This window comes from Myodes glareolus, chromosome 15, assembly GCF_982192425.1.
Source record: "Myodes glareolus chromosome 15, mMyoGla1.1, whole genome shotgun sequence".
Taxonomy (NCBI): Eukaryota; Metazoa; Chordata; class Mammalia; order Rodentia; family Cricetidae; genus Myodes; species Myodes glareolus.
In genome coordinates this window covers 49,802,817-49,826,512 of record NC_142040.1, presented here as the reverse complement: position 1 = coordinate 49,826,512, position 23,696 = coordinate 49,802,817, and the positions used below count along the sequence as shown (strand labels likewise).

Sequence of the window (23,696 nt, the reverse complement as noted above, 5' to 3'; positions counted from 1 at the left end):
GGACTGAGCCACAAGAAGAAACACAGCAGTCTGGCACGGTGTTCTAGCACATGCATTCTTTCCTCCTTTTATATACTACATGACCGCTACAAAATCACTAGAAAAAAATACAAAAATTGAAGGAAAGACTGGCAAGACGGCTTAGCAGCTAAGGGTGACTGCCACCCAGCCTGAAGATCTAAGCTTAATCCCTAGGACCCACACAGTAGAAGAAAGAACCCCACAAGTTTTCCTATGAGCTCTCCACACGTGTGGTATTATTATGGGTCTCACAACTATGGACTTGAGACTGAGGCAAGAGCCCCTCTCAACGTCTGGGCAATACGGGCTTAGAAGATGGCAAACTTAACCAGTCTGGGAAGCCTGGGCTCCTTGCATATGTAGATTTCAGTGACTTTGTATTTCATGAACCATTTACCAGTACAGCTGAATACTAAGTAAGCAAGTACAATTGAAAGTATCCACAAAAACCAAGTTACCATTTGTATATTAAGCATTTAAATAAAAAAAATTAAGCATCCAAGGAAACCATAAATATTTACCTTCCAATAAATGATTAAGTTTTTTCCATCGGAGCTCCACTCTCTCCAAGTATCTGGTCCCCTTAAAGGAGCTAGGAAAGAGATTTTCCCATTAGAATTTGAAGACACAGACTGCAAGGCAGTGGACAGTATCAGCGACTAAAACTAAAAGTTGGACTTCATTCTAGGGTATCTAGAATTATCTATAAATTGTGGCTTCCGTTTCTAAAGCGAAGCAGCAGAGAAGCACTAGATGAAGCTAAGCGCTCAGCTTCTACAGAACACAAGGACTCAGAGAATGGGATGAAAGTATCCTCACGGTCATGTGACTGTTGCCGGGTGTCTCTCTATCTTGTATCCTCCCTGCTCCCCGTTAGTGATTAGCCGCACCATCACGTAACTTACTGGCTTCTGAAGTCAAATGTCTCTTCTCATTGCTCCACTTGCTCCATTTCCAGAAGGTTTCAGTAGAACAACGAACCCGAAATGTGTACACAGTGTATGGATTTAATTTGTCCACAGCCACAAGATAACTTGAATCCTCGGTTCCTTTGATTGTGGCATTCCGCTATTTGAAAAGAAGTATATATATTTGGGTGCTAATTTGTATATGCTATGTGTATGGATATATAATACGTCCATATACATTATACTTTTGGTATTAAATCAGTCTACACTTGTGATATAAACCAACTGAATGTCACACCAGTTTGCAGTTAGAACAGAGTTCATAGTGTTTTAATTCTCACAAAATACTACATCAACAGAATTATGTTCCATAGTGAATGAAAATGAGGACATGACCGACCGCTCCTAGGTATGGTTGAGGAGAAGGTTTTTTTATTGAAGATATAAGGGGAGCACAGCCAGACTGAATAGACCAGTCATGGGGTTGGGAGATGAGAGAGGAAGAGAGAGGGAACAAATCACGTGGGAGCTCAGAGAGCATGGTGCCAAAATAGCTGGGTTGCATAGGAACAAGAGAAGCTTATGGCTGGGTCATAAGGAATAAGAGAAGGTGGAGAAGCTCAGAGGCTGGAGAGGCTTAGGGTAGCGGGTGGGGCATCCAGCCAGGGTGACTCTATAACAGACACTCGTGAGTAAGGCCTGAGTGAGCCTAGAGGCTAGCGTAGACCTGGATACGCTAATCGGCTTCACAGACATAGGTTAGTGGAGGAGCCGTGTGTCCCTTCCTCCAGAGACAAAGAGAATGACAAGCAGAAAGTATAGCCAGTCTTTGCAGAAAGAAATTTCTTGGGACTTAACTAACACATAGCAGCCAATAAAATACTGGGATGCATTTTTAATTTAATTATTGAATCTAAATAATAATCGTCAGTTAAATTATACAGCTATTATTGTGATAATCAGAGTTAATAGCTGGTGACTATTAACTTGAACACAATTTGGCAATAAGAGACGAGTTTGGGGATGAAGGCTTTTTCCACAGATACTGAAAATCACCCTGGAGGCAAACGGTGTGGCTTATGCGTGTGTCTATGTCACCTAGGCCTCTAGTGTGGCACTGAACAGGTAGCAAAAAAGACAAAAAATAAAAATAACTAGCATTAAAGTGAAGCAATTTTACACAAATTTGAGGATGACTGTGCCAGGAAAATATCTAAATTCTCAGCTGCTCGTTACGAAGTGGCTCTGCAGGTCACACTGTGCACTCTGAATGCTCTTACAGAAACAGTGAATTTCCAAAGTGATGTTCAACTACAGTACCATTCATTTCACAGTTACCACAAATTACAAAAGGGCACAGTGTAAGTCAATCTAATTGTTGCAATGAATTAAAAGTCCTCTTCTGACATATAATTACCAATTAAAACTTGCTTCCACTGATACACTAAATAATTTAAAGTTCTCTTCTACTCTCCCATGCCAGTTAGTCAAAGGCTACATACAGTCAAAGCTAATTCTTAATCACAAAACTTATTGCGTGCCAGTCACACGCGGGTATTACACACTAAGCCTGGGAGCATTCTGAACAGCTAAAGTTGAAGTTCTATTCTCCTGTCCAGTTTTATAATTCTTTCAAGTGCAAATGACAATGTTGCCATACATTTGTATGTAAAGTCTTTCTTGGTTTAGTGAATTCCTGTGATACAGTTTGCTTAGTTGCCTTTGAATAATTTTATTCATAATTACCAAAAGAAAATTTAAACATAATTACCAAAGGTTTATAGGAGAATTTTACTTACCACTTCTTGTTCTGAATTAGCTTTACAAATTTCAACTTGACACAAGAGATTCATCGTTGCAAAATTTCCTGGCAAATGCCAGGAAAGTGTAACAACTGTTGAATTGATGTCCTTCACTTTCAACGAAACAGGCACGTGAGGAGCAACTGGAAACAGGATTATAAAGATTAATGCCTGTAAATGTTTAGGGTGAAAAGGTCGGCCCTAGTCAGACAAACTAGAAACAAAGGATGAGTGTATGTGGTAGGGGAAGAACAGCAAAGAGGTACTATTAATACCTAAAACCAATACAGTCTGTGTGGGACCCAGGGACCTTATTTTTACTGTTGCTATGCAACCAGTGCTCTCAAAGAACCAACTGCGCTCAAGGTTGTTCATCTGGCGCTGGGAACATTAGGCAGTAGAAGAGGAAAGTTTAAGAGGCTTGTAGTGTCCACAGAGGATGACAAATACCAAGAGGAACTGACAGGCGTCTGTCCGAGGTATGTGTGTGGTGATGATGCTGACTGACACAGGAATTCAGTGTGGTTTAGGATGGGGGGAGTCTTACAATGGCTGTGAACTATGAGGTCAAAGGAAATACACAGGGGAAACCGGAAAACCAAACCAAAACAAAACCACCAGCAACAACAACAGAACGAAGCCAGACCAATGCAAGCAATACCTTCAGCTACAAAATGTAGCCTTTTGACTCTAGGACAAAATAGGAAATAATGACAGGATGGAATACTAGATAAAATGCAGGGACCAGAGATGGCTCTGTGGCTAAGAGCACTTTATACTCTTCCGGAGGTCCTGATTTCTGTTCCCAGCACCACACTGCTGCCCCACTGGGAAGCTCACAACTACCTATAACTCCAGCTACAGGGGATCTGACTCCCTCTTCTGGCCTCTGCAATTTCCTGCACATAAGCAGCACATACAGCATATACCCACATAAACAATACAAACTAAACACACATTTGGAGAAACGCTACAAAAGTAGCAATGAGGCGCTGGGACCCTCCACCATCCACTCGTCAGACCGATGAAGCACTTGTTCATAGCCCTTTCTTCTACTAGTCTCTGTGACATCTCAGGATGTGGATGAGCCTGGCATGGGGGTAGTTCATTTGGGCTGACGATGGAACAACCACAAAAAGACCTCACACACCTTATTTCTGTTCTGAGCTGCATATCATTATTGTACCCCAAAATAAAAAAAAAATCATTGATATAGGAAGAAATTTGTAACTAATAAACAGTTTGGATGTCTCTTGGGGGATATTATCCTAAGAAATGCCAGCATCAAATGGTTATACACAGTGCGTTTTTATTTAAAATACACTCACAATGACAAAAACGGGGGGTCAAGAATGGACAGTTGGTGCAATCTGACAGAGAGACAGACAGAGCGAGAGGGTATATCTGTGTAAAGACACCGTAACCACCATCACACTGAGATCCACACTGCCCACACACTGCAAAGGAACTCCTCACGGAAGTTCTTCAGCACATCTGAACACTCTCTAGTGTACGCACACAAAACTAAGCAAAAAGAATCATCTAGGTTAGCAGCCTAGAGAACGGTCACCTTCCTGTTCTTGTTGTCAGCTCTGGGGAAAGACAGGAGGGTTCACAAAGTTGTAATTCATTATTTTTGCAATAACTTCTGCATCAAAAAAATATTTTAAAGTAAATGTTCTTAAGAAATGTCCAAAAAAATGTTCAGAAATCAAGAATGAGTTGACAAAGCTATGTATAATTTCCATCTAAATGACTCAAATGTTTATTTCAATTCAAAATAATCATCAAATTTAAAGTTATTCATTTTTAATGCTTTAAGATAATATTATTAAATAATTATAAAATTGAAAAAACTCTAAAGAAAATAACCAATAAACACTAATTCCTATAGTCACCTTTCATGAGTCCCAAGGCATGTCAGGTGTTATTTTTATTGTAGTTATTTATAGACCTTGGCTGGCAATAGTGGCTCACCTCTTTCAGTTACGTTGATAAACATTACTGATTCTGCTTGTCCCAGTGGGTTGTGACCGGTCAGGGTGAAGTTATAGACTTCTTGGTCTGGAAGCATTTGGAAGGTTAAATGACAGCTTTCATTTGTAAGTGTTTCGAATCTTTTAAGTACGACGGATTTTCCCGAAATGCTGTCAGTCACAAAGAAAAATAATTTCAGGATAGTAAGATGTAAATATGGTGAAGGGAAAAACACGGGCAAATTTCGATTAATGTTTATAAAAAGTTCATTTCTACTTTAAGACTAATCACAAACTCAAGAAACTGGTGTGTGAGACAGAAAATAACCAGGCATAAGTCACCGCCTAGACTCTCTGGGGCCCGCCTGTTCGGCTTCAGACAGAAGAGGCACGGCATGGCAACCACACAGGGGCCAGCTGAGTCGTTCCAGTCACATGACCCCAACACAGCGCGCTCGCTCGCTTGCATGACAACGATGTGCCAGATTCCCATGTCACTCAATGGGTTCTCCCGAGGTCCCTGCCACCAGCACTCTTTCCCGGGGACCGTTACCTTTCGGATAAAATGTAGTCTGTATGTCGTGGGCCCACCAGCCCTGTTGGCCTTCCTGGATTCCAGCTGCATATAATCTCTTTGAAATCATGTGTCTCACAATTCAGTTTCTGAGGAATATCGGGTGGATCTAGAAGGAAAAGGAAAACCAAGTAGTTCCATATCTTCTCCCCCAAACTGCAGTTTTACAGGCTGTTAAGTGAGATTTTGCATAACTCTCTTCAAATCATTTGCTGTTTATATGTTTCCTCCTTGGATGGTGCAGCAGTTCTCTTATCACTGTTTCTGCAAGATGTGTTGTTACAGCTCGCACTGCATTAGAAATAGGGGATTAAGACACTCTGGAGAGTGACTCGCAACTCAGCAACTCAGCAAATTCCCAGCAGCAACATGAGAACTGAACTAAGTTTCTTTTTTCTTAGATTCTGCTTCAAAGTCTTCCAAGCTAAGTCACCAGAGCCTAACAGTTTGGAACTACGATCACCTCCCACCTATTTACACACTGGGATTGAGAAGATTTTGTACATGCTTAAGATTCGTGGCAGATGCTCACAGAAACTATCTGCTCGGCCTTTACTTTGGGGCAGAGGAAAAAGAAAAAGGTCAATTCTGGGAGGAAGATGCAAACGCCGTAAGGTAAACTCTAAACTCGCCACAGTCTGGCACTTTATTATAGAAACTGATCTCTATAATCATGCGTCACCAAACACAAAGAGACACTGGCCTATCCTACTGCTGTATTTATACAAACACTTTCACTTTCTGTGAAACTGAAAACCCATTAAGCTGCCTGTTGAAATACTCTGTAAAAGTCATTTTGGTTTTGAAGGAAGTAAATTTTTCAAATAGTATCTAGCTGTCAACCAAAATACAATTTTCTTCTATACTCCTCCTCCTAGAGATCCCAGTAATGCTTCAATTTTTTATTTATTAATACTGCAAGTGTGAAGGTGTGTGGGGGCATGTGTGCCATGGAGCATGTGCAGAGATCAGAGGACAGCTGGCTGGAACCGCCTCTCTCCTGCCATCTTTAAATGGGTCAAGTCCTAGAACTGTGAGACAAGACTTGCTTGCTGAGATCTCAGAGGCTCCTCCAATGGCATTTTAGCTAATACTGAGGTTGACTAGAGAACTGGGCAATTAAATAAACACTGGTGTGCTTATTTTGAAAATTGTTTTAAACCGAAGGCCAAACTACCCAGCATTTTATTAAAATTACATGCTGAAAATCCGGCATACATTTATAGTGATGATTATTTTAGGATGTGGAGTATGCTTATTAAAGTAATCTATTTAAAATCCAAATAATAAGAATAAATAAAAAAGAAACAGGAATATGACAGGAGGGAAAAAATGAGAAGAAAATCTTTGAAATATACTGATTTTCTTATCAAACAAATTAACTTTTAAAAGAATTAAATTTAAAAGAATTTAAAAGAATTGAAGCTATGTAAATCTAGATAAAAATCCCCTGTTTTTAATACACCAGCAAACATAAAATTCAAATTTGAAAAAGTTATTAAGTGGGACCATGGGGGAACACACCTTTAATCCTACCCTCTAGTAGAAGCAAGCTTATCTCTTGAGTTCAAGGCCAGCCTGGACTACCTAGGAATTCCAGGCCAGCTAGGGAGATGCGATGAGAAAATGTCTCTAAAAACCAAATTAACATAAGAAAACACCAAGTAGCTAGGAATAAATTCAACCAAAGATATCCAAGACCCTGTATTGCTAGAATAGTTCACTGATAGAGAAATTCCCAGAACAGACTAAGGAAACATCACAAAATCCACTCAGACTGTCTCACACACCTTTAGTCACAGTACCCAGAGACAAAACTCAGAACTTACAAACTCCCAGTAGCGAAAACAAGGGCATCGTGGCCAAAGGTGGCACCCACCATATGGGAGGGAGGAAGTAGAAAAGTTCAACACCAAAACTAAAAGTCCTAAGCACATAATTATCTGAGGACAAGCCACAGAAGCTGCATGGGCAGGGCTGCCGGCCACCACAACTTTTTAGGCACATTGTAGGCTGCAGGAGCCGTCAGTCTCCTTAACAGAGGTCTCCCTGAGCAAGGGCACCCACGCTATAACAGAGGTCTCCTGAGCAAGGGCACCCTCGCTATAACAGAGGTCTCCCCGAGCAAGGGCACCCACGCTATAACAGAGGTCTCCCCGAGCAAGGGCACCCACGCTATAACAGAGGTCTCCCCGAGCAAGGGCACCCACGCTATAACAGAGGTCTCCCCGAGCAAGGGCACCCACGCTATAACAGAGGTCTCCCCGAGCAAGGGCACCCTCGCTATAACAGAGGTCTCCCTGAGCAAGGGCACCCACGCTATGAAGAATAAGACTTCTCACCCTTCGTCATACTGCTGTCCTCAACTATGTTACCTTATTTATTTATTTATTTATTTATTTATTTATTTATTTTCTCAAGACAGGGTTTCTCTGTAGCTTTGGAGCCTGTCCTGGAACTAGCTCTTGTAGATCAGGCTGGCCTTGAACTCACAGAGATCCGCCTGCCTCTGCCTCCCCGAGTGCTGGGATTAAAGGAATGTGCCACTGCTGCCGGGCAACTTTGCTACTTTAAATGTTGGGAAAGATACAGTGTGCTATTAAAATCACCATAACATTTAAACCTGGGTACTTAAGAATTTACATTAGTTAAGCGGGAAATTAATGTGTATGAAAATATTAGGTGCAATTAAGAAATACTACACATACTAAGGACTTTGAATCAACTGTGACGTTAGGAATTTAAACTAAACCTTAGTTGCTAGATGTCTCAGAAACTCAGAACTGATAGAGGAAGAGGTAATGCAGGAAATGAGTTCCAGGCTCCCATCCAAGCGTTCTAGAGCCTCTGTATAGTGTCTGTGATAATGACCAGGAAATAAGGAAGAAACACAATCAGGAGGCAGAGAAGAAATTGAGGCTGGAAAGGGAGCATCCCAGGCTAAGAGGAGCGATTTGGCACGATATACTTACAGCCAGCAAAGACAACCGTCCCATACACGTTATCTTCTGTTGTGAAAACCACATTTGTTCCACTGTTTTCAGAAACGGTAATGTTCTGGATACGGATCGCAACGTTTTCCCCATAAAGATGGATAAGAGGACAAAATGTCTTGCCAATCTGTCCTGACAGCACTTTCGTTGGGCTGACACAACAAAACGTTATGTCTGAGCCTGCAAGAATCACTTTGTCTTGAGGAAAAACATTGGTCTCGGAATCAGGAGTCCCTAGACAGAAACAAGAGGAACCGCCAACATGTCAGACGTCTTTTACACAAAACCATCTCCTTAGGACACCTCTTTTGCCTCCTAGGATGATTTTTATTTTCATTTACTTATTTTTATCTTTATTTATTTGTGTATGAATGTGATCTGTGTATGGGATCATTGTATGTGGGTGTGTGCATACATGGAGACTAAGCTGACATAAGGTATCTTTCTCAATGTTTCTTGACTTTAGTTTCTGAGCTGGGGCTCTCAGTGCACCCGAGACCTCACCAGCTAAGCTAGATGGAAGAGAAAGCTCCAGCAATCTGACGACACCCACCCTTGGAGAGCCATGGGCAAATGTCACCATGCCCAGCTTTAAAGTAGGTACCGGGGAATCCAAACTTGGGGTCACAGAACTGCTCGAGTGGGCAGGCACTTTACCAACAGAGCCCCTTATTTTTTTTTATTATTTTGAAACAAGATATTATTCTGTAGCCCACGTTGGTTTGGAATTCACCAGGAAGCCAAGGCTGACCCAAAGATTGCATCAATCCTTCGGTCTCTGCTGAATGTCACCACACTTGACTCCTAAAATGAGCTTAAAGTAGCTCAGTATCTACAACACATACATGAAATACATGAGGATGTGAGATAACGCAGGTCTCTCGGGTTTCAAAGAAGTAAGACTCAGGCAAGAATTGAAACTGTGGCCTTATTTACTTATCCAGGGACAGAAACAGATCACAGGTCAATGTCAATGGTCATAGGTTAATGTTATATGCACAAAGACAATACCTAGGGAAGTTTATTTCTTTGAAACTAATCTGTGGTTTTGGAGCGGATTTACGGCTCATGAGCCAACAAGTGGGAAGCACCCCACAGCCTAACTAGCAGCTGGTTCTTTAATCACAGCTCTGCAGGTTAAGGTCAGGGATCCCAGCTCCACAGCTAACAGCTGATCTTTACACAATGGCCTCTGGCCACCTTTCTACCCCCCACTCTTCTCTGCCATCTGGCTTCTACCTCTACTGATCTACGCAAGTGGATCACTGGCTCCATGTTCGATCCAGGGACCACTTCTCATTTATCACCCAAACTCCCTGTCTCTTGGGTTCCACCACACTGAACTTCCTGGGCCACTCGCAGCCCCTTGGCTACCGGCCTTCCTTCAGTGTTGCTGCAGACAGGAGAGTTCCTAAGTGGAACCTTGGCCTTCAGCACATAAGCACTTCAGATCATGTACCTATTGCGATCCCCGAAGAGGCATCTACAGTGACACCCATGTCTCTGGATGCCAGACTGGCATTCCCTCCTCACCACTTGGTGTTTTAAAGATGAAACTGCACTTTTCCTAGTCAACTGGTTCTTATAGTTTGCTTCTGTGCCAACAGTCCCTCCTGCCATCCAAGGTAACAGCGGCTGCTGGCGCAGCTTCTTTCCATAGGCACCCACTCCCCAGATCAGATTCTGCTGCTCACATCTCGTCCCCCTTACTTCGGAACTCAGCTGTCCTGAGTTATATTTACAGTCTCTTGCTCAACTGCCACAGAGTCTCCTTATTTACCCAGCTGCTTCCGCTCCTTCCTTATCTGATGTTGCTCCACGGAGTGTCCACCTGCAGCGAACACCAAACATTTTCTAGATCTCATTCATGGTCACTGATGGCCCTGCCAGCACTGTTCACCTGTTGGAAGAGTTCTGTCTAACTGACAAATGGTTCTCAGCGCAGTTTTCTGCAGCCCGTCTGGGGTGGCCACTTTAGAAGGCAGCTGCTGGGATTCAGAAAACCAAGAACAAACGCTAACTCTTAAGTAATTACTCTTAAATAATCTAACTCACGAGGAACAAGGGTCTGTAATAGTAAGCTTACAAGAAATGTTCTTCAGGAGGCTCCAGGCACTCCACTCTTTAGAACCGGAGAAACGGTGATGGTTGATGTACTGTCTGATCCCCACAGAGTGAGGAGCACATTCCAGGGGCAGGTCGGAGGTCCAGTTCCACTGGTGAACTGTATCTCTACCATTCAGTGTTGTGTTGAATGACACCTAAAAATAAACACAAAGTTATGCTTCCAAACAGCGGTCCGTTCCGCTTGTCTCCAGGATAAACAAACCAGGAAGACCCCACAGAATATGTGCAGTCAGCCACAGAGCAATCTTATAAAGGCAAATGGGCTGCACTTTTGTACAGTGGCTTGTTTTCTATAAAACAGTGGGTTCTCAACCTTCCTAATGCTGTGACCCTTTAATACAGTTCCTCGTGTTGTGGTGACCCTCGCCATCAAATTATTCTTGTTGCTACTTTATAATGATAATTGGCAACTGTTGTGACTTGCAATGTAAATATAAGATATGCAGGATATCTGGTATGTGATCCCCGTGAGAGCACAGGGGTCACGACCCACAGGTTGAGAACCGCTATTATAAAGTATTAACAAGAACGTTAGACCAACACAAACATTACTCAATAATGTTTCCTTATCGACATTAGGTTCTACTGAATTACCATACAGGTGTTGGCACTCATCAAGGCCTTCAGTAAAGCAACTAAGGAAACACAGTGCTATAGCAATGATTTCCATATTTTCATAGAGGAAAACTTGTACCATGAAGAAGCACAGCCAAAGAGAGGGACTAGACACACACACACACACACACACACACACACACACACACACACACGAGAGCAAAAGGCAGGTGGGAAATAGGAAAAATAAGGCAACCAGAAGACTAGTCTCAAGGTCCATTTTCTCAAGAAGAAAGGTTCCAAGAAAAAAGGGAAAAAGATAGAATGGGAAACCAAAGAAATAAAACAAGTTCCTAGGGAAACAGACGATACCGAGACCGCAGTGAGCCCCTCAGTGCACAGCAATGCAGACAAAGCTATAGACACACGAGTAAGGAGGAGAGCAGGAAGACAAAGAAAGGGCTCCCATCTTCCACGGGGACAGTTAAAAACCACTGCTGGAAACCATAAAGAAATAGCTATGTAAGCACATTATTTGCAAAAATGGAGATAATTAATGGAAAGAATCGGCTAATGGACTGAAACAACGTAGATGTAATCCTAGAACTAGGAAGACAGAGGAAAGAGTACTGCAAGCTACAGCAAAGCCCTGTCTCAATAGACAAATACAAGCCTGTTCCTAGGAGAGACAGTGAGAAATTGTGTGTGTGTGGGGGGGAGTTCTGGGCAGTTCGGAGCCTTCTACCCATCCTCAGGCGTGTGGGCCTTAACTGAACCACTACTGCCCAGCATTTCTCTTGTCCTAGCATCTGGGTGACACCCGGCCATCTTATCACACCTGTTGCTGTGTCTTAGAATAAGAATAAAGTGAGTGTAAGTCATAAAAAACCACTGAAATATTGAGTTGGGGGAGAAAGAAAAAGTAGTGTATATAATGGTATTTCATATTGGTAACCTAAAGCTTACTAATTTCTCAATTATCATTTTATTCTCATTATAGTTAAATGTTTTAAATATTTATTTTATGGATAATAATAGACAAAGATAAAATAACAGATTGAGTAAAATAAACTGAAAACAAGCTTTTATTCCATTTATGCAAGGGCATGTGCATTTAAAGACTGGGCATTTACTGAGTCCAAGAGGTAGAATTGGGAAATAGTTCTTCCTTAATTTCTCAACTTTCTATTACAGAAGTGATTTTTTAAAAAATACTTTTATTGTTGTTGTTGTTATCTGTGTGTATATGTAAGCGTGGGCATGCACTTGCCACAATGTACATGTGGAGGTCAAAGGACAACTTCCAGAGCTCGGTTCTCTCCTCCCACCATGGGTTCCGGGATCAGATTCAGGCAGTTGGGCTTGCGCGGTTCACGCTTTTACCCCTGAGCCATCCCGCCATCCCATCAGTGAACCCTGAAAGATACACAATCTATTTCTGCAATAACCCCCAAACTCATGGGTGCCACCTTGAAGGCTTTAAAGGCTCTGTGGTTTCTTGAGCATCATAGGAAAACGGATTTTTTGTCCCAACTTACTAATTTTATGGGTTCCATATGCGGATGCTGTAGAACCTTAACTTCCCAGGTGGCCTTCGAAGGGTACGAAAAGGCAGAGCCTTTGTCGGTCCACTTCAGGTGTAACGTGGAGGTCGCGAAGTCAGCAGACAAACTCAGAACCTCAGGAGCATCTGGAATGAAAGCTAAAAATAGGAAAGAAAAGTGAAAACTTTTAGTCAAATAAGTACTATATTTTTCACACTGTGCTTCAGTTTCTCACTGACTGCTAAACTGGGGTGAGGGGCGGCGGGGGGGGGGGGGCAGAGGTTTTTATCTGTACAGCCAGCTCCCAGTGATTAAAGGGACAAACCTTCAGCTGATTGTTTCAAAGATATGACACATTTCCTACGGCAGAGAGCAGCAGGGTTCCCACAATACTCTAGTGTCACCTGGTCTGGGACCTGCAAGGAAGCGTGAAAGGGCTTAAAGGGCTTGCTTGGGGAGTCAGCGGGCTGAACCTTTAAAAACAAACAAACAAAGGCCAGCTGGGAAAGGGCCTCTGTGCTTCTGCAGCTTCTCACTTGGCCCACAGCAGCCGAGCCCCTTTAAAGGACACCACCCATTTAAAGAAAGAACTAAGAGCTGCTCCAAGCTGTGAGTGTCATCAAACAACAGAGACTATTCAGGTGATTTTGGCACTGAGTGCAGAAGCCAAAGACTAACTGCGAAGGAGAATGGTAGAGACGGCAGCGTCCAGCACAGAGTCTGGGGGCCTGAGATAGACACTCAGCTGGGGCAGTGCTGGACAAATCTTGGCTAGCCCAAGAGGCTATGGGTTATGATGTCAAACGGGAAAAAGACATTCTGCTCTGAAGAAATGACTGGATTCACCAAGAGGAGAAAGAAATAATCAAGATTTCACTCAAGGGCCCCCACAAGCTCCCAGGAAGCAGCAGAGAGGAAACGGAATGAGAAGCCATGGGAAGATGCCAGCTGCTGGCTTCGGATACCAGCGCTAGGAAGAGGCGTTCTGCAGCCTGCCCTGTGAGAACAACCAGCTAAATCAAGGTGTGGAGCCCCAGAGGAGCTTGCGCCGTGGGGCTGAAAAAGGATTCTGGACACAGCTATAAAGGCTGCGTGCGACACACAAATGCACCTTCAAGGAGCTGGTCACAACAGCAAGCATCCATAGGACAGAGCTCAAAGGAGAAGGAAGAGACAAAAGGCAGGACCACGGGGCTGAGAAGGCGCAGGTGTCAAACAGTCCACAGAAGACAGAGCTTGGGGACAAGGGATGTCAGGGGTGAGGGGATGGTTCTTTTGTATCAGTTGCTTTCGATTGCTATGTTAAAGCACCATGGCCAAGGCAACCAGAGAAGGAAGGGTTTGTCGGGCTTTCTGCAGGAAGCTCGGCAAGGCTGGGTCTCTGATACTAAACTATGGAAAGTCAGCGACAAAGGCTGCTCAAGAACTCGGGCACGTGTGGAGGGAAGCTATGTACTAGAAGGAAGTAGCAGGAAGAGTAGCATGTATGTCTCCAAAACTCCCTACCCACGGGGCATGACCAAAGTCTCAGATCAGTGAGCAAATGAGGTACGTGTGTAGCTTTATCTGTGAAACATAGGCTCGCCAGTGGCAGAAGCAGAGCTATGTTCTTGCAAGCTTCTTCCTCAAATGTTAGGCACGCGAGGATAAGTTAGAGGAAGTCCAGGACGAGTCCTTTCTTTTCTCACTTCTAGTCATTTCCTGTGAAACTCAAGGGCCACTAAATGAAGTCATGGTAAGTGAGAAACCACAGGAGTAAGTAAATGTTCAGGGTAAGCTGGCTGGCTGTCAAATACAGGAAAATGGCAGAATAAGCCATTATTCAATGTCAGTCTTGGAACCTAAAGATAAGTTTATAAAATCTGGTTTTACTGAAATTTGCTGAACACTGTGTGTTACACCTGACTTAATATTTGGAACTGGAAAGTGTGGATTTAAAGTCTGTGCTATGTAACAAAGTCAGCCGCATGTCAGCTATGCAGGGGCATGGAGCACGCTCCACGGAGAACCCTAAAGCGGAAGCTGCGTGAGAAAGCAAGCACATCGGTAATGAGAGGCACGGAGTGGATGTGGTGCCAAGAGAGGCTGGTCCGGGTGCCAGCACAACCAGGACTGAGCTAGCAGCAACCAAGGGTGACTAAAAACACCATAGTGTAGTAACTTAAACATGATGAAACGGGCACCCTGAACTGTAGCCATGCTGACCCATGAAAGATGTTTCTTTCCTACAACTAACACTAAGAGCCTTTTGAAAAGCCATATAAAAACCTACTCCTGCAGACGCTTCCTAAAATACATACATATATGAACAGAATTTAAATGGAGTCACCATTTAGTGGGAGAGAGAGAATGCCCTAACTAGACACATTGAGTCACAAGTAAAACCTCCAATGCCAGAAATGGGTTATATCTTATTGAGTCACTGGTCAAAGAAATCCCATACCACCACCCACACATCACAGACTATTGTCAACACTTGGCTACTCTCCATAACCGGATGGTAAGGCCCTATCGCTAAAGAGACAACCTCCTTAGATCATTGAGCACGGGGAAACTGAGCTGTACTCAGCTAGAAGCATCACCACCATTGAAGTATTTATGGTACCGGAAGATACTTTTGCATACTACTAGAGGAGAAAACTAATCATAAATTTCCAAATACAAGGCCTGTGACGTAAAACAGCAAGCTACCTGCAAGATACGCTGGTACAATAGTGGCACAAATGCTACTGGAATAACTAAGCACATTTTGGTTGGAATTTTAATGCCGACTCCATGAGATAGAGCCCAGACATGGCACTTTAAAGGGGCAGGCAAAGAACCTGAGACTAGCAAGATCATAGGCCCTAGGGCAAAACCTTCTACTATTGTTCTACTAAGGATCGCAGCAATAAAACAACCATTGCTATACCCATAGATCAGCATGTTGCTTGATATTCATCAGAAAAGCTTCTTGTTGCCATAAACAGTAATTCACACAGAGACTCACAACTGGACAACGTTCAGAGAATGAGAGACTTTAGAGCACTCAATCCTAAATGGGATGTCTTTATCAAAGCCCTCCCCACAAGGATCAGGGATCTATGCAAAAGAAGAGAGAGAAAGACTGTAAGAAGAGGTGGTGGGCTGACTTGAGGAAAACACCACCTTCCAAATACGACAGGACTGCAGCGTATATGAACTTAAAGAGACTGTGAACAGCATGCAAGCGACCTGCCCAGGTTCACACCAGACAGAATCTAGGTGGCAGGGGAAGAGAACATCAAGCCCCACTCCTAATCCAGAAGTTATTTGCAATTGATACTGAATGGGAAGGAGGTGGCCCTGGGTACATCAACCACACCCCAGAGCAGGCTCCAGGTCCAAAGTAGAAAGGACTCCATGTCTTTGGGGGTTTTGTCTTGATTTCTTTTTTCTTCTATTTGTTTGATTTTTCCTTGAGACAGACAGACAGACAGAGAACAAATAAGCACGAATTAGGATGAGTAGGGAGGTAGGAATCCAGAAGAACTTGGGGAAGAGGAAAGATGACCAAAATACATTGTATGAAATAGTATTTATTTAAATAAAACATTTAAATATGTATAGCAAAAAGAAAGGAGGAACAAAAGAAGGAAGGGAGAAGAAAGGAAGGAAGGAAGAAAGGAAGGAAGAGAGAGAAAGAAAAGATCCTTCCTTCAGAAACCCACGTAATTTACTCTTTAGCAGTTGGGTGACTGCAAAACACAGGTCACCATCCCTATTTCCACTGAGAGATGGTGAAGGCCATGATTACAAATGAAGGGATTTAAGAGACAAAAACCCACTGTAACTTCCCTTCTCTGCATAATAGCAGAGCAAACTGTCCAGGGGCCCCATGAGTTGCAATCTGCCTGTCTTTTGAACTAAAATAGACATCTGAGGACAATTTTAACTTGCACTTGAAAAACTCAGAACTATCCATACAGAAAGGAATTTAAATTGACAAAATGACCCAGCTAGAGACCATACCCACCCAACCCCCCCCCACACACACACACAGATCAGCACGCGTATGCAGGTCAGAGGACAGCTTGTGGAATCTACTCCCTCCTTCCACCATGATAAGCTCAGGAGACTGAGCTCACATTGTCAGGTCTGCATGGCCAGTGCTTTACCTCCTTCATCCAGCCATCAGGAAAGACAGTCTGGACAGTCTCTTTGTTATTATTCTTTCAAATACCTACGCTGATATAGATCTTCCCCAAGACATAACCACTTCACAGAACTGGACGGATCAAAGTTAACTTCCTTTTCTTGCCCTTGCCTCTAATCAGTAACCTTATAAGGTTCATCACGTTATCATGATGCCATCCTATCACGGGTCACACACTAACAAACCTCTTCGCCACCATGTGAGACATCCGTGAACGTCAAGTTCCATCTCTGTCTCCCTGAAAGTTCCATCTCTGTCTCCCTGAGTTGCCTCTGTCCTTCCTGTATACTGGTGGCCAAGGTCCTACATGTTCACTTAGGAGACTCTGGCCGAATGCCTGTGCACAGGGCAGAACACAAAGTCCCTGCCCCTTTCCTTCAAAGAACACACTTCCTGTGGAGAAGACACAAGGTAAACATCTAACTGCATGCTGGACCGTGAATTCAATTGAGGGAAATCGCTACAAAGAACCGCAGCATGCCCGAGTGTGAGGGGGTCACCTCGGGGGCAGTCAGGCTACAGTCCGAGAACAAAGCACACCCAAGAAATGCTGGGACACACGCAGGAATGGAGGCGAGGGGTGCCAGGCTAATAACCACATGAGGGGGGACCTCAGCTTCATCTGCTTTGACTGGAAGACACATTTGCTTCCTTCCTCAGCAAGGACACTAAGTGAATGAAAATGGCAACATAAATGAAATTCAAATAATCATAGGTTCTCAGTTCCCCAGCACCACGGTGCTAACGGTGATTTCGCTCCATTCACAATTAACTTCCAGGCAGCTTGGGGACGCACACCTCTAATCTGAATCCTCTGAACCTAAGGCTGCAAACCACAAGTTCAAGGCCAGCCTGAGCTATGTGGCAAGTTCTTGTCTCGAAAACGAAAAGCAACTGCCAATGTTAACAATGAATAAAGCAAAATTTTCTTTTAAATACTTACAAACATCTTTTTCATTCAGGGTGAAATTACTTTGGAAGCCACTCAGGTAATTTACTGTTACTTCATGATCACCAGGTGAAAGGGCCGCAATTTTAATGTTTGCTGTCTCTAATCGATGACAAGAACGGAGCCTGTAATGAAAGAAACAGAACTTGAAATAGCATATTAAAATGAGCATCGTGCTCATAAAAGCCTGATTCAGCACAATAAGCACTAGAAAATGCTGTACGCCTTTGTGTAACGTCGGGTTGTTGGTTGGTATGTACTATATGCTAAGACCGAACAAAGAGGAGCCAATGGTAATGGTGGGGGTTGGGGAGTAACCAGACTGCCAGAAAGTACAGAGCAAGCAGAGGGGGCTCTTTGGGAAACCTCGACATCTTAGCACTGTTCAGATATCATTTCAGCCTGGTCAGAGCAGCCTCAGCCCCACAGGCTGTTCCCTTCAGCACAGGACATCAACACCCAGCGCCTCGTGCTAAGAGGCAGGCTCAGCAGAGGTCGGTGGAAGATGTCAGACTGGACACAGCGGTCCCTCTGCACATACCTTCTCTCCTTCCCCACTGCTCTGCCTCGGCTTAGGGTTCTCTTTGACAAAACTTCATTGTTTGCCTTTGGAAGGGCTTCCAGTCCCTTCTGGACCAAAGAGTCTCTCACACCACCGCGATTCTCCTCTCTGATTTCACAGCCCTTTGCTTCGCTATGGGCCATATTCCCAGTCTTATTTTCACTACTAAGAATTTGGCCTCTTGCACTGTAGCCCTCCTCCAGGGCTCAGCATGACTCTCGCTCAACATTTGCTTAGGGCTTTGGACTTGACCCTCCAGGCTCGCTTCTTTAACTTACAACCTGAAACCATCGGCATTCTCCAAACCACACTATTTCATTGATTCATCTTGGGTACAAAGTCTTGCTCTCTGGTTGCAAAGGAGATGGCGCTTGTGTCTTCTGCCACACTCCACGGTCTCCGCTCCTTTCTGAGTCACCTTACACTTCAGTCAGGCAGCTGCCATCCATTACCCGCCCAGGGTTCCAGGATCCCCTCCCCGGGACTCGAGCTAGGACTGTCCTCTGCCCCTCAGAGAACACGGAATGGCGACATGACTTTATGGGCCAGAAAACCCTGAAGCGGTCAATGGTTACCCACTTCAGGATAGAACTTCCAAAAGTCAGCACAGGCCGTGTCCCTTCTCTTCCCTCCCAACGACGTCCAAACACAAAGGGGTTTGGGGTGGAAATCCCAGCTAAGCCAGAACGTAAGCAGAAAACAACCCTTCGTTTTCATGAGGTTTGAAGACTGTTTCTGCGCCACCCTCCAACTCCTCTTAGCTGATAAATCATCCCAGTGCTTACCATGATACTCGGAAAACGTACCCTGAAGGGGAATAGCGGACCGTGGTTAAACACGTTATGTCTGTTTATATCAGGACCGCTTGTCAGCAAATTGCTTTGATTAACAATGCATTGTCCTGCTGGGATTAGGGAAAAGGGAGAGACGCTGTGTAGGCCTCCAGTCTCGGAAGCAATGTGTCATGCCAACCCAAGATTCACTCGAGCTATAGGTGATGCTGAGAGCTTTCCCCATCCTCCCAAGGCCCATTTCAGTCTCCTCCTTAACAACATGGACCCGATGCTTACTGGACATTGCCTCCCGCCTAGGAGAATTTATCTCCAAGACTCTTGAGGAGCTGGACTTATTAGCATCTGACACGATCTGGCCAGTGTCAGTCTAGGGGTTCTGTTGGACTTCTTAGGAGTCTTCTAAATAGAAAATCATTCCTCCTTGCCCTGCTCGCTTCTTCAAATGCAGGGCTACTCCTCATGAATCAACTTGAACCATGAGATTCCTGGCAAAAGATGCCAAAGAAACCGGATGACAAGGACAGGTTCATCAATGACTGTGCCGGCCCTGAACTGCCACATCCAGGCCACTTCCCCGAGAGTTAACACCTGTGTGTGGAGCGGCTGTCACTGTTGCGGGCATTTTCTGTGAGACACAGACTTCAATCTGACAGAGGCAGACACTGGTTTGGCTAGACCCGCAAGGCCCCGTGACCAGATCAGTACACTTGTGGGCGGTACTCCACTTTCATTCTGCGTACATCGGAAGGAACAAACCTGTGGCTAGAAGACTTTGTTTCCATCCGGGCTAATGTAAAACAGAATTTTTAAGAAAGAGAAGAAGAGTGAAAACCTCCTTTGGACACCCGGGAACAAAACTGTCACACTCTACAGTAACCAATAAGGATGCTCTGGATTACAGCTTTGGGCGAAACCCAGGATTTCATTACCTGTCTCTAATGCAAACTTCTTTAACGGTCTCAGGGCTGAACCCAAGGGGCTCTGTCCACGTGCAGTCCCACACTTGCATATTTTTGGTTGTGCATTTCAGATTCTGAATTGCTCCTAAAGGAGGAAAAGCAACACACAGGTATATACACAGCACAGAGCACACACGGGGACCTCTCTGGGGCACTTTGAGGGTCAGTGTCTTGGTGGCAAGACAAGTACTGGGGCCACAGAGGACCACCCTCTCCACGAAGAAAGGACCCTACTCATAGGATGCTATTTTGTAGCTGTTTTTCTAACTCTGTTTTCGGTGGGTTTTTTAAATGAATATATTTCTAAATTTCTTAAGATTATAATACAACTACATCGCTACCCCCTTTCCTATCCATCCTCTAAACCTTCCCATGTATACTCCCCTTGTTCTTTCAAATTTATGTCCCTTCTCTCTTCAATTGTTGCTAGTTGCTGTTACATATATTTGTGTGCTACATATGTATGTTACATATATTTATATGTGTGTGGACATGTGTGTATGTATGTGTGTATATGTATATATGTATTATGTATATGGTTTATCGAGACAGGGCTTCTCTGTCCTGGAACTTTCTCTGTAGACCAGGTTGGTCTCAGGCTCACAGAGATACACCTGTCTCTGCCTCCGAAGTGCTGGGATTAAAGGCGTGCCTCACCACCACCTGGCTATATATTCCTGAGATATTAAGTACAACCTGCTCAGTCCATATAATGTTACCTTTACGTACATTTTCAGGGCTGACCATTTGCTCCGGTTAGTCCCTTGGCATGCTCCTCCTTGGGTAAAGCTGTTTCTCCCACTCTCCTATGTCAGCAGGAACCAACAGATCTCTAGTTGGACTTCAAACCCACTCAACAGAAGGAAAATCAGGCCTGGAACTTCAGCCAACTATCTGGGGCTACTGAATCATGGATCATGTAGGACAACTGACAACAGCCATTTCACTAAACCAGCACAGTCCTTAACTACACTCTAAACATGTGTCCTTAGGCTCACAGAGAAGCATTGCGAGTCCTTATCCCTCATCAGGGAAACCTCTCTTTGTAACAGTTGGAGACCATTACAGAAAACCGCAACTGATCAAACTGAGGAGCTGCGAAACCCAGTGTTAATGGATACATTCACAAAACAACTCCTACACCTAAGGCTCAGGGGTTATTGCAGACGAAGGGGTGGAAAGACTTTAAACTCAGAGCAACAGGGGTTCGCTGTGAGACTATTTCTCCTAGAAATGTCAGAAGCTCCACCCATGAGTTCTCATCAACATTGCTGCTTAATCATGACCCGAGCAAGGAAGACACCAATAGACATGCTAACATGGAAGAGCGACCACTGTGAGGTTTCAGCCCTGGACAAAGAACTGCAGTCAACTAAGAAACTCTGTCTGTGTGTGTGTGTCTGTGTGTGTGTGTGTGTAGGGGTGAGGATGTGATTTGTTTTTTTAAATTAAAAGGTGACTAATAAAAGCCAGGTAGGAGAGCAGTAGCAAACTTTTCACTTCCAGAGAAAAGAAAATGTTCCAGAAAAGCTCTAGGCGTACACCACATCTATAAGCCAGCCTAGCTGCGGCTGCTTCCCTGTTCATACCAGACTGTCCCTCCACGGGAACCTACAATCAATCACTATTGTAAATTACATTCAAACACCATGAACTCACACCAGCCTATAGAAAACAGTCTCGTGTGTGTGGGCTTAACCAGTGCGAAAGAAACAGCTCAGACGATTACAGTCCTAAGAGTCTGTACCCACACCCATACAATGGCCCTGCATGATAGAATACATGGGCACGGACATAGGAACCACACAAGGAAAAGCCACCCTGGAACGGAGCTGAAAAAGAAGGAAAGGGCATTGAAGATGGGAAAGGGTAAGAAAAAAGGGAAAGTGGGGGAAAGGGAAGGGTAGAAGGTGAGGGGTGGATGGAAAGAGAAACACAGAAAGGGAAGAGGAAAGCAAGAAGGAAGGAAAAACAGTATGAAAATTTATCTCATACTCCATAATGTCTACGAAAAGGCTTACTATCTTTATGTATTACAGGCCTGATACTCACTGCTGTCATACATTATAAATTAACCTAAAAATCAGAAGCACCTTAGAAATGTGCACAGTAGTAACCAGCAGTTACCACAATCACATTATTTACCTCATAATCTTGGGGAAGAGGTCTTTAATTATGTAAACATTATAAAAATAAAGTTGCTGGGCAGCAGAGTAGTAGCATCCTTCACAGAAGTGAGCCAAGCGGTATCTGCATAAACATTCCTAAAAACGTTTTAAATAAGACACAAGAAACACACGAAAATAGTTTCGATTCTGTTTAGAAAAACTTTCTCCAACGACAACACTTGGGACGGACAGCAGCACTGCTGGCTGGGCGGGGCGGGGCGGGGCGGGAAGGGCTGGCTGCTGGGACACAGTGGGCATTTTCTGTGCTCTGGAATGCAGCCAGATCTTGATGGTGCCTGGCTTAGCAACTGCACATTGTCAAAATTCAGAGTACTGTATCTATCCTAAAGGAATGCATATCATTGTCTGAAAATTATGCATTATTATTTGTATAGGGTGAAAGAATATTTTGATCTGCCTTTGATAAAGAGGCTTTTAAAAAGAAACTAAAAACACATAGGAAAAAGACTGTAGAGAAATAAGTTTTAGCCGGTAAAACTCTGAGGTCAGTAGAGAAACAGGACTAGTTTAGAGTGGACAGTAAACCAGCTTGCTCATTTGCTGCAAGGCTTCCGTACTCACCCCTCTTCAGACTATTGGCTTGCAGGGTAAGATGCAGAAGCGTGAGTGCCGACAGGAGCCATGGCAAGTTTGGAGTCATTCTTCTTCTCTGACTGCTCACCATCCAGGATGGCTGCTTCCACCAGGAGTAAACACCCATCCTCTGTGCTGTGCCGTCAGTCCTAGGATGAGAGAGGAACACAGGGGCTGTCCAGAGGGCTCAGAAGACACACCTCCCTCTGGGTGCACAACACCCGAAGCTGTCAGGACATACACTAACGCATGCTGTGTGCTCCTGGGTGGAGAAGCCAAGCTCGGCTGCTCTGGCTCTCAGACATCAAAAGCTGCTTGCAGATGCTGCCTGCTTTCAGGTGCTTGCCACAGACAGCAGCCCCACAACAGGCTTCCCGTTCAAGATTACCCTGAACACACGTGCATCTCCACATTTCACCCCAACACTGTTAACAAGGAAGCTAACCAATGTACTGACTGATATTAACACAGCCTAGGTTTGAGCCCTAGGTATCCCATTTACTGTGTGGCCCCAAATATACTCAAAGGGACCCTAACCGATCTGTGCCTAGGCACCCCTCTGCAAAGCTGAGGTGCAGATGCATTTTCCTACTAAGTTCATTATGAGAAGCAAGTAATTATAAGCACGTGAAAGCAGTTGAAATGTGCAAAGCTCATGGTCAGGCTATATATGTTTATTGTGTTGTGTGGGGGGTGGGAGAGAGAGGAAACAAGAGTGACTCCTAGTCTCAATGGCTACACAACGCATCCCTGGGTGCACAAAGAAGCAGGCAACGAGAGTGGAGGTACAAACTAAAGGATTCAAAGATCTGTTTTAGTTGAGTGCTTCCACTCCACATGACAAACAGAAGCCTCCTCCCACAAAACACAGAACACTGTCCAGGGAGAGCCAGAGCGGCTCGCACAGACACGGCTGATTCTACTGCTGGTTCACTGGAGTAGTTATGCTTCTTCCCATTTTCCAACAGACGTATCTGACAGCCGACAAGACCTTCC

At 44.2% G+C, this 23,696-nt stretch overlaps 1 protein-coding gene across 4 annotated transcripts in view; it reads right to left on the bottom strand.

The window, feature by feature from the left end:
- Positions 1 to 23,696, bottom strand: part of Lifr (LIF receptor subunit alpha) — a 106,667-nt gene that overhangs the window by 16,936 nt on the left and 66,035 nt on the right. For all 4 annotated transcript variants that reach the window (XM_087896917.1, XM_087896915.1, XM_087896918.1 and 1 more), the window contains exons 2-12: positions 22,689 to 22,849; positions 19,909 to 20,023; positions 17,618 to 17,748; positions 12,495 to 12,658; positions 10,361 to 10,535; positions 8,254 to 8,508; positions 5,261 to 5,390; positions 4,709 to 4,878; positions 2,729 to 2,874; positions 927 to 1,089; positions 543 to 613 (exon numbers count right to left, since the gene is read on the bottom strand). In XM_087896917.1, the coding sequence (XP_087753043.1) occupies positions 543 to 613; positions 927 to 1,089; positions 2,729 to 2,874; positions 4,709 to 4,878; positions 5,261 to 5,390; positions 8,254 to 8,508; positions 10,361 to 10,535; positions 12,495 to 12,658; positions 17,618 to 17,748; positions 19,909 to 20,023; positions 22,689 to 22,827 (1,659 nt within the window). In that variant the 5' untranslated portion in view covers positions 22,828 to 22,849. The remainder of the gene's footprint in view (positions 1 to 542; positions 614 to 926; positions 1,090 to 2,728; positions 2,875 to 4,708; positions 4,879 to 5,260; positions 5,391 to 8,253; positions 8,509 to 10,360; positions 10,536 to 12,494; positions 12,659 to 17,617; positions 17,749 to 19,908; positions 20,024 to 22,688; positions 22,850 to 23,696) is intronic.